This window comes from Pezoporus occidentalis, unplaced genomic scaffold, assembly GCF_034315485.1.
Source record: "Pezoporus occidentalis ecotype Australia unplaced genomic scaffold, CSIRO_AGI_Poc_V1 ctg1403, whole genome shotgun sequence".
NCBI classification, from domain to species: domain Eukaryota; kingdom Metazoa; phylum Chordata; class Aves; order Psittaciformes; family Psittacidae; genus Pezoporus; species Pezoporus occidentalis.
Window position 1 is genome coordinate 1 of NW_026913213.1, and position 9,693 is coordinate 9,693.

The 9,693-nt window shown below is 53.0% G+C and overlaps 1 protein-coding gene across 1 annotated transcript; it reads left to right on the plus strand.

Annotated features, from left to right (window-relative positions):
- Window positions 1–596: 596 nt before the first annotated feature.
- On the plus strand, window positions 597–9,452 carry TXNL1 (thioredoxin like 1; the record flags this gene model as incomplete). The annotated part of the gene is made up of 6 exons (XM_062609812.1): window positions 597–746; window positions 825–998; window positions 3,735–3,857; window positions 4,553–4,622; window positions 6,599–6,771; window positions 9,230–9,452. Coding segments are annotated over exons 1-6 (913 nt in total), but the record flags the coding sequence as incomplete, so codon positions are not given.
- Between the last annotated feature and the right edge of the window lie 241 nt (window positions 9,453–9,693).

Sequence of the window (9,693 nt, forward strand, 5' to 3'; positions counted from 1 at the left end):
ATGGGGTACGGGGTATGGGATGTATGGGGTATGGCATATGGGGTATGGCATATGGGGTGTGGGATATGGGGTGTGGGATGTGGGGTATGGGATATGGGGTATGGGATGTGGGATATGGGGTACAGGATATGGGGTGTGGGGTATGGAGTGTGGGGTATGGAATATGGGATATATGATATGGGGTATGGGATGTGGGGTATGGGATATGGGATATATGGGGTGTGGGACATGGGGTATGGGGTGTGGGATATGGGGTATGGAATATGGGATATACGTGGTACGGGGTATGGGATATGGGATATATGATATGGGATATGGGATATATGTGGTATGGGATATGGGATATGGGGCTTGGAAGGGGGGGTACGAAGCAGCACGGAGCCGGAGGGGCCGCTGCCATTGATCCCAACGGGCTTGGTTCCGTGCCTTGGTCCATGGATCCACGCCATTCCCGGCTGGAAGAGCACGGGAAGACCCCCCCCCCCCCCATAGAATTCCCGCTTGGAATGGCTGCTTCCAGCCCCAAACGGCGCCGTTGCGTCCAGCTCCGAGCCCCTTAGCGTGGCAAAGGCCGCTCTTCCCATGGGATCATTCCCATGGGATCATTCCCATGGGATCATCCCGACGGATCCGTGCCTTGCGCCCGCAGCTGCGGGCCCTGCCTCCGGATAGCGCCGGCCTTCAGCTCCCTGAGCACCAAGTACCCGCAGGCGGCGTTCCTGGAGGTGGACGTGCACCAGTGCCAGGTGGGAATTCCCTTGGGAAAAGGCTCGGAAAACTCCCATCCCCATCCCGGAATTCCATCAGGATCCCTCCATCCCTAGGGAACGGCGGCCAGCAACAACATCGCGGCCACGCCGACGTTCCTCTTCTTCCGGAATAAAGTCCGCGTGGATCAGTACCAGGGAGCCGATCCCATGGGATTGGAGGAGAAGATCAAGCAGCACCTGGAGAACGAGGCCGGCGACGGAGAGGCCGCCGACATTCCCAAGGGATACGTACGGAGGCGCTTCCCAAAGGAATTCTGACCGGGGCGGGGCTTGGGGCGGGTGGATGGAGGGGTGATTCCCTATGGGATGCAAGCATCATTCCTTATGGGATGGAGGAAGCATTCCCTATGGGATGGAGGGGTGATTCCCTATGGGATGGAGGGAGCATTCCCTATGGGATGGAAGCATCATTCCCTATGGGATGGAGGGGTGATTCCCTATGGGATGGGAGCATCATTCCGTATGGGATGCAAGCATCTTTCCATATGGGATGGAGGGAGCGTTCCCTATGGGATGGAGGGGTGATTCCCTATGGGATGGAGGGATGATTCCCTATGGGATGGGAGCATCATTCCGTATGGGATGCAAGTATCATTCCACATGGGATGGAGGGGTGATTCCCTATGGGATGGAGGGGTGATTCCCTATGGGATGGGAGCATCATTCCGTATGGGATGCAAGCATCATTCCATATGGGATGGAGGGAGCGTTCCCTATGGGATGGAGGGGTGATTCCCTATGGGATGGAGGAGTGATTCCCTATGGGATGGGAGCATCATTCCTTATGGGATGGAGGAAGCATTCCCTATGGGATGGAAGCATCATTCCATATGGGATGGAGGAGTGATTCCCTATGGGATGGAGGGAGCGTTCCCTATGGGATGGTAGCATCATTCCCTATGGGATGCAAGCATCATTCCAAATGGGATGGAGGGGTGATTCTCTATGGGATGGAAGCGTCATTCCCTATGGGATGCAACCATCATTCCCTATGGGATGGGAGCATCATTCCATATGGGATGGAAGTGTCATTCCCTATGGGATGGGAGCATCATTCCGTATGGGATGGAGGAGTGATTCCCTATGGGATGGAGGGAGCGTTCCCTATGGGATGGAGGGGTGATTCCCTATGGGATGAAGGACTGATTCCCTATGGGATAGAGGGAGCATTCCCTATGGGATGGGAGCATCATTCCGTATGGGATGCAAGCATCATTCCATATGGGATGGAGGGAGCGTTCCCTATGGGATGGAGGGGTGATTCCCTATGGGATGGAGGGGTGATTCCCTATGGGATGGGAGCATCATTCCGTATGGGATGCAAGTATCATTCCACATGGGATGGAGGGGTGATTCCCTATGGGATGGAGGGGTGATTCCCTATGGGATGGGAGCATCATTCCATATGGGATGCAAGCATCATTCCCTATGGGATGGAGGGGTGATTCCATATGGGATGGAGGGAACATTCCCTATGGGATGGAGGGGTGATTCCATATGGGATGGAGGAGTGATTCCGTATGGGATAGAGCGAGCGTTCCGTATGGGATGGAGGCATCGTTCCGTATGGGATGGAGGGAGCGTTCCCTATGGGATGGAGGGAGCGTTCCCTATGGGACGCAGGGATCATTCCCAATGGGACGCAGGGACCATTCCCTATGGGACAGAGGGACCATTCCCTTTGGGATGCAGGGACCATTCCCTATGGGACGCAGGGACCATTCCCTTTGGGATGCAGGGACCATTCCCTATGGGACGCAGGGACCATTCCCTATGGGACGCAGGGACCATTCCCTATGGGACAGAGGGACCATTCCCTTTGGGACACAGGGACCATTCCCAATGGGACGCAGGGACCATTCCCTATGGGACGCAGGGATCATTCCCAATGGGACGCAGGGACCATTCCCTATGGGACGCAGGGACCATTCCCAATGGGACGCAGGGACCATTCCCTTTGGGACGCAGGGATCATTCCCTTTGGGACGCAGGGACCATTCCCAATGGGACGCAGGGACCATTCCCAATGGGACGCAGGGACCATTCCCAATGGGACGCAGGGATCATTCCCAATGGGACGCAGGGATCATTCCCAATGTGACACAGGGATCATTCCCAATGACACGCAGGGACCATTCCCAACGGGACGCAGGGATCATTCCCAACGGGACGCAGGGACCATTCCCAATGGGACGCAGGGACCATTCCCTTTGGGACGCAGGGATCATTCCCAATGGGACGCAGGGACCATTCCCAATGGGACGCAGGGATCATTCCCAATGGGACGCAGGGACCATTCCCTTTGGGACGCAGGGACCATTCCCAATGGCACGCAGGGACCATTCCCAATGGGACGCAGGGATCATTCCCTTTGGGACGCAGGGATCATTCCCTTTGGGATGCAGGGACCATTCCCTATGGGACGCAGGGATCATTCCCAATGGGACGCAGGGACCATTCCCTATGGGACGCAGGGATCATTCCCAATGGGACGCAGGGACCATTCCCAATGGGACGCAGGGACCATTCCCAATGGGACGCAGGGACCATTCCCTTTGGGACGCAGGGACCATTCCCTATGGGACGCAGGGACCATTCCCTATGGGACGCAGGGACCATTCCCTTTGGGACGCAGGGACCGTTCCCTATGGGACGCAGGGACCATTCCCAATGGGACGCAGGGACCATTCCCTTTGGGACAGAGGGACCATTCTCTATGGGATGCAGGGACCATTCCCAATGGGATGCAGGGACCATTCCCAATGGGATGCAGGGACCATTCCCAATGGGACGCAGGGACTGTTCCCAATGGGACGCAGGGACCGTTCCCTATGGGACGCAGGGACCGTTCCCAATGGGACGCAGGGACCATTCCCAATGGGACGCAGGGACCCCCTCCATGGAATTCCCATCCCGATGGCGCCCTGTATCCATGCCATTCCCGCTTCCCGCCCCCTTTCCCAGATGGATTTGCTGCCCTTCGTGAACCGAGCGGGATGCGAGTGCCTCAACGAGAGCGACGAGCACGGCTTCGAGAACTGCCTCCGGAAGGACGCTTCCTACCTGGAATCCGACTGCGACGAGCAGGTCCGGGAATGGCGTTGGGAATGCCGGCGGCTCCCGTAGGGAACGGAGCGCGTTGGGAATGCTGATGGCTTCCGTAGGGAACGGAGCGCGTTGGGAATGCCGCGTGGTTCCCAATGGGAAAGGAGCACGCTGGGAATGCCGCATGATTCCCACTGGGAAAGGAGCGCGTTGGGAATGCCGATGGCTTCCATAGGGAATGGAGCGCGTTAGGAATGCCGCGTGGTTCCCAATAGGAAAGGAGCACGTTGGGAGTGCCAATGGTTTCCATAGGGAAAAGGAGCGCGCTGGGAATGCCGCGTGTTTCCATAGGGAAAAGGAGCACGCTGGGAATGTCGATGGCTTCCATAGGGAAAAGGAACGCGTCGGGAATGCCGCCTGCTTCCATAGGGACAAGGAGCGTGTCGGGAATGCCGATGGCTTCCATAGGGAAAAGGAGCGCGTTGGGAATGCCGCGTGCTTCCATAGGGAACGGAGCGCGTTGGGAATGCCGCGTGCTTCCATAGGGAAAAGGAGCGCGTCGGGAATGCCGCGTGCTTCCATAGGGAAAAGGAGCGCGTCGGGAATGCCGCCTGCTTCCCTTCTCCATTGGGACTCCCGGTGCTTCCAAGGCAAAGCGTTCCGGGTTTGTCCCCCGGCGCGTATCCCTCTGGAATGCCGCTGGATTCAGGAGCCTTTCCTCCTCTTCCCCCCCCCAGCTCCTCATGACCGTGGCCTTCAGCCAGCCCGTGAAGCTGTACTCCATGAAATTCCAAGGGCCGGATAACGGTGAGCGGGCGGCAATTCCCAATGGGAGAATCCCTTGGGATAGGGGTTGGGGTTAGGGTTGGGGTTAGGGTTGGGGTTTGGGGTTAGGGTTAGGGGTTGGGGTTAGGGTTGGGGTCGGGGTTAGGGTTGGGGTTGGGGTTAGGGTTGGGGTTAGGGGTTGGGGTTAGGGTTAGGGTTAGGGGTTGGGGTTAGGGTTGGGGTTAGGGGTTGGGGTTGGGGTTGGGGTTGGGGTTAGGGTTAGGGGTTGTGGTTGGGGTTGGGGTTAGGGGTTGGGGTTAGGGTTGGGGTTAGGGGTTGGGGTTAGGGGTTTGGTTAGGGTGTGTGGTTAGGGTGGGGGTTAGGGCTTTAGGGGTGGGTTTGGGTTTTGGGGGTTTGGTTAGGGTTGGGGTTATGGGTTAAAGTGAGGTGTTAGGGTAAGGGGTTTCAGCTTGGGTTAGGGTTAGGGGTTGGGGTTGTGGGTTTAGGGTTGGGGTTAGGGTTACGGATTGGGGGTTAGGGTGTGGGTTAGGGTTAGGGGTTGGTGTTAGGGTGTAGGGTTGCGGGTTAAGGTTAGGGTTCTTGTTTAGGTTAGGGTTAGGGTTTAGGGTAGGTTTTAGTGTTTGGGTTTAGGGATTAAGGCTAGGGTTAGGGTTTATGGCTTAGGGTTGGGGTTAGGGTTGAGGCTTAGGGGTTAGGGCTAGGGGTTAGGGGTCAATTTTGGGGTTATTGGTTAGGGTTTAGGTGTTAGGTTTGGGGTTCGGGTTAGGGATTGGGGTTGGGGTTATGGGTTAAGGTTAGGTGGTAGGGTTCGGGGTTAGGGTTGGGGTTGTGGTTAGGGGTTAGGGTTAGAGTTTGGGGTTAGGGGTAGGTTTTAGGGGTTAGGGGGTAGTGTTCTGGGTTACAGTTATGGTTTATGGTTAGGTGTTAGGGTTAGGGATTATGGTTTGGGGTTAGGGTTGGGGTTAGGGGTTAGGAGTTGGGTGTTAGGGATTAGGGGTAGGGGTTAGAGTTTAGGGTTAGGGGTTAATTTTGGGGTTAGGGTTTAGCTGTTAGGCTTGGGGTTCGTGTTAGGGTTTGGGGTTGGGGTTAGGGTTGGGGTTATGGGTTAAGGTTAGGTGGTAGGGTTGGGGTTCGCGTTAGGGTTTGGGGTTTGGGTTAGGGTTGGGGTTAGTGTTGGTGTTATGGGTTAAGGTTAGGTGTTAGGGTTGGGGTTCGCGTTAGGGTTTGGGGTTGGGGTTGGGGTTATGGGTTAAGGTTAGATGGTAGGGTTGGGGTTAGGGCTTAGCGGTTGGGTTAAGGTTTGGGTTGGGTTCATGGGTTATGGTTATGGGTTATGGTTATGGGTTATGGTTATGGGTTATGGTTAGGGGTTAGGGTTAGGGGTTATGGTTATGGGTTAGGGTTATGGGTTAGGGTTATGGGTTAGGGTTAGGGGTTAGGGTTATGGGTTAGGGTTATGGGTTAGGGTTAGGGGTTATGGTTATGGGTTATGGTTATGGGTTAGGGTTGGGGTTATGGGTTACGGTTAGGTGGTAGGGTTGGGGTTAGGGCTTAGCGGTTGGGTTAAGGTTTGGGTTGGGTTCATGGGTTATGGTTATGGGTTATGGTTATGGGTTAGGGTTATGGGTTAGGGTTATGGGTTAGGGTTATGGGTTAGGGTTATGGGTTAGGGTTATGGGTTAGGGTTATGGGTTAGGGTTATGGTTATGGGTTAGGGTTATGGGTTAGGGTTATGGGTTAGGGTTAGGGGTTATGGTTATGGGTTAGGGTTATGGTTAGGGTTATGGGTTATGGTTATGGGTTAGGGTTAGGGGTTATGGTTATGGGTTAGGGTTAGGGGTTATGGTTATGGGTTAGGGTTATGGGTTATGGTTATGGGTTAGGGTTATGGGTTATGGTTATGGTTTTGGGTTAGGGTTAGGGGTTGGAGCTTGGGGTTTGGTTGGGGTTTGGGGTCATTCCCTTGGGATCACGGCTCCGTTCCCATCCCCTCGCAGGCCAAGGCCCCAAATGCGTGAAGCTCTTCATCAACCTCCCGCGCTCCATGGACTTTGCGGAAGCGGAGCGGAGCGAGCCCACGCAGGCGCTGGAGCTGAGCCCCGAGGACATCCGCGAGGCCGGGAGCATCCCGCTGCGCTACGTCAAGTTCCAGAACGTCAACAGCGTCACCGTGAGTGCATCCCCCCCCCCCGGCATTCCCGGCTTCGGGAATGCCGCCGCCGTCTGCGTGTTCCGGCGTGCCTTAAATGTGGAATGTTGTCCCGTGATTCCAGAAACATGGAATGCTGAGCTGTTCCGTCATTCTTTAAACATGGAATGCTGTCCCATGATTCCATAAACATGGAATGCTGATCTATACCGTCATTCCTTAAACGTGGAATGCTGTCCCATGATTCCATAAACATGGAATGCTGATCTATACCGTCATTCCTTAAATGTGGAATGTTGTCCCGGGGTTCCAGAAACATGGAATGCTGAGGTGTTCCGGCGTTCTTTAAACATGGAATGCTGTCCCATGATTCCAGAAACATGGAATGCTGAGCTGTTCCATCATTCCTTAAGCGTGGAATGCTATCCCATGATTCCTTAAATATGGAATGCTCATCTCTTCCATGATTCCTTAAATGCGGAGTGCTGTCCCATGATTCCATAAACATGGAATGCTGATCTATACCGTCATTCCTTAAACGTGGAATGCTGTCCCATGATTCCATAAACATGGAATGCTGATCTATACCGTCATTCCTTAAATGTGGAATGTTGTCCCGGGATTCCAGAAACATGGAATGCTGAGGTGTTCCGGCGTTCCTTAAATGTGGAATGTTATCCCGGGATTCCAGAAACATGGAATGCTGAGCTGTTCCGGCGTTCCTTAAATGTGGAATGTTGTCCCGGGATTCCAGAAACATGGAATGCTGAGGTGTTCCGGCGTTCCTTAAATGTGGAATGTTGTCCCATGATTCCAGAAACATGGAATGCTGAGCTGTTCCGGCGTTCCTTAAATGTGGAATGCTGTCCCGAGATTCCAGAAACATGGAATGCTGAGGTGTTCTGGCGTTCCTTAAATGTGGAATGTTGTCCTGTGATTCCTTAAATATGGAATGCTGAGCTGTTCCATGATTTCTTCCATGCGGAATGCTGATCAATTGCGTGATTCTTTAAACGTGGAATGCTATCCCATGATTCCATAAACATGGAATGCTGAGCTGTTCCGTCATTCCTTAAACATGGAATGCTATCCCATGATTCCATAAATATGGAATGCTCATCTCTTCCATGATTCCTTAAATGCGGAATGTTGTCCCATGATTCCATAAACATGGAATGCTGATCTATTTTGTCCTTCCTTAAACATGGAATGCTATCCCATGATCCTTTCAATATGGAATGCTGATCTATTCCCTGAGTGTTTAAACAGGGAATGCTATCCCATGATTCCATTAATATGGAATGCTGATCTATTCCATGAGTGTTTAAACATGGAATGCTATCCCATGATCCCTTAAATGTGGAATGCTGATCTATTCTGTCATTCCTTAAACATGGAATGCTATCCTATAATTCCATAACTATGGAATGTTGATTTCTTCTGTCATTCCTTAAACATGGAATGCTGATCTATTCCATGATTCCCTAAATATGGAATGCTATCCCATGATTCCATAAATATGGAATGCCGCTCTCTTCCATGATTCCTTAAACATGGAATGCTGATCTGTCATTCCTTTAACATGGAATGCTATCCCATGATTCCATAAATACGGAATGCCGCTCTCTTCCATGATTCCTTAAACATGGAATGCTGATCTATTTTGTCATTCCTTAAACATGGAATGCTATCCCATGATTCCATAAACCTGGAATGCCGTTCTCTTCCATGATTCCATAAACCTGGAATGCTATCCCAGGATTCCATAAACCTGGAATGTCGCTCTCTTCCATGATTCCATAAACATGGAATGCTATCCCATGATTCCATGAACCTGGAATGCTGCTCTCTTCCATGATTCCATAAACCTGGAATGCTATCCCTGGATTCCATAAACCTGGAATGCCGCTCTCTTCAGTCATTCCTTCCCCCCGGAATGCTGATGTCTTATATGATTCCATAAACCTGGAATGCTATCCCAGGATTCCATAAACCTGGAATGCTATCCCAGGATTCCATAAACCTGGAATGCCGCTCTCTTCCATGATTCCATAAACCTGGAATGCTATCCCTGGGTTCCATAAACCTGGAATGCTATCCCAGGATTCCATAAACCTGGAATGCCGTTCTCTTCCATGATTCCATAGACATGGAATGCTATCCCAGGATTCCATGAACCTGGAATGCTGCTCTCTTCCATGATTCCATAAACCTGGAATGTTATCCCAGGATTCCATAAACCTGGAATGCTATCCCAGGATTCCATAAACCTGGAATGCTATCCCAGGATTCCATAAACCTGGAATGCCGCTCTCTTCCGTGATCCCTTCAACGCGGAACGCTGATCTCATCCATGATTCCATAAACCTGGAATGCTCTTCCATGATTCCATAAACCTGGAATGCCGCTCTCCTCCGTCATTCCTTCCCTCCGGAACGCTGATCCCTCTCTTCTCTTCCCCCCCGCCCCGTCCCCACAGCTCTTTGTGCAGTCCAACCACGGCGCCGAGGCCACGACGCGCGTCACCTACTTCACCTTCATCGGCACCCCCGTGCAGGCCACCAACATGAACGACTTCAAGCGCGTGAGTCCCCGATCCCGATCCCATTCCCGGCTTTTCCCAACCTCGGGAACGCTCGGAGGCGCCCGGGTTCCGCGCCGGACGGCCGGGAGGCGAAGGGCATGGAAGCGGGAAGAGATCGGTGGGGATTTGGGAAGAGATGGATGGGGTTTTGGGAAGAGATCGGTGGGGATTTGGGAAGAGATGGATGGGGTTTTGGGAAGAGATGGATGGGGTTTTGGGAAGAGATGGATGGGGTTTTGGGAAGAGATGGATGGGGTTTTGGGAAGAGATGGATGGGGTTTTGGGAAGAGATCGGTGGGGTTTTGGGAAGAGATGGATGGGGTTTTGGGAAGAGATGGATGGGGTTTTGGGAAGAGATG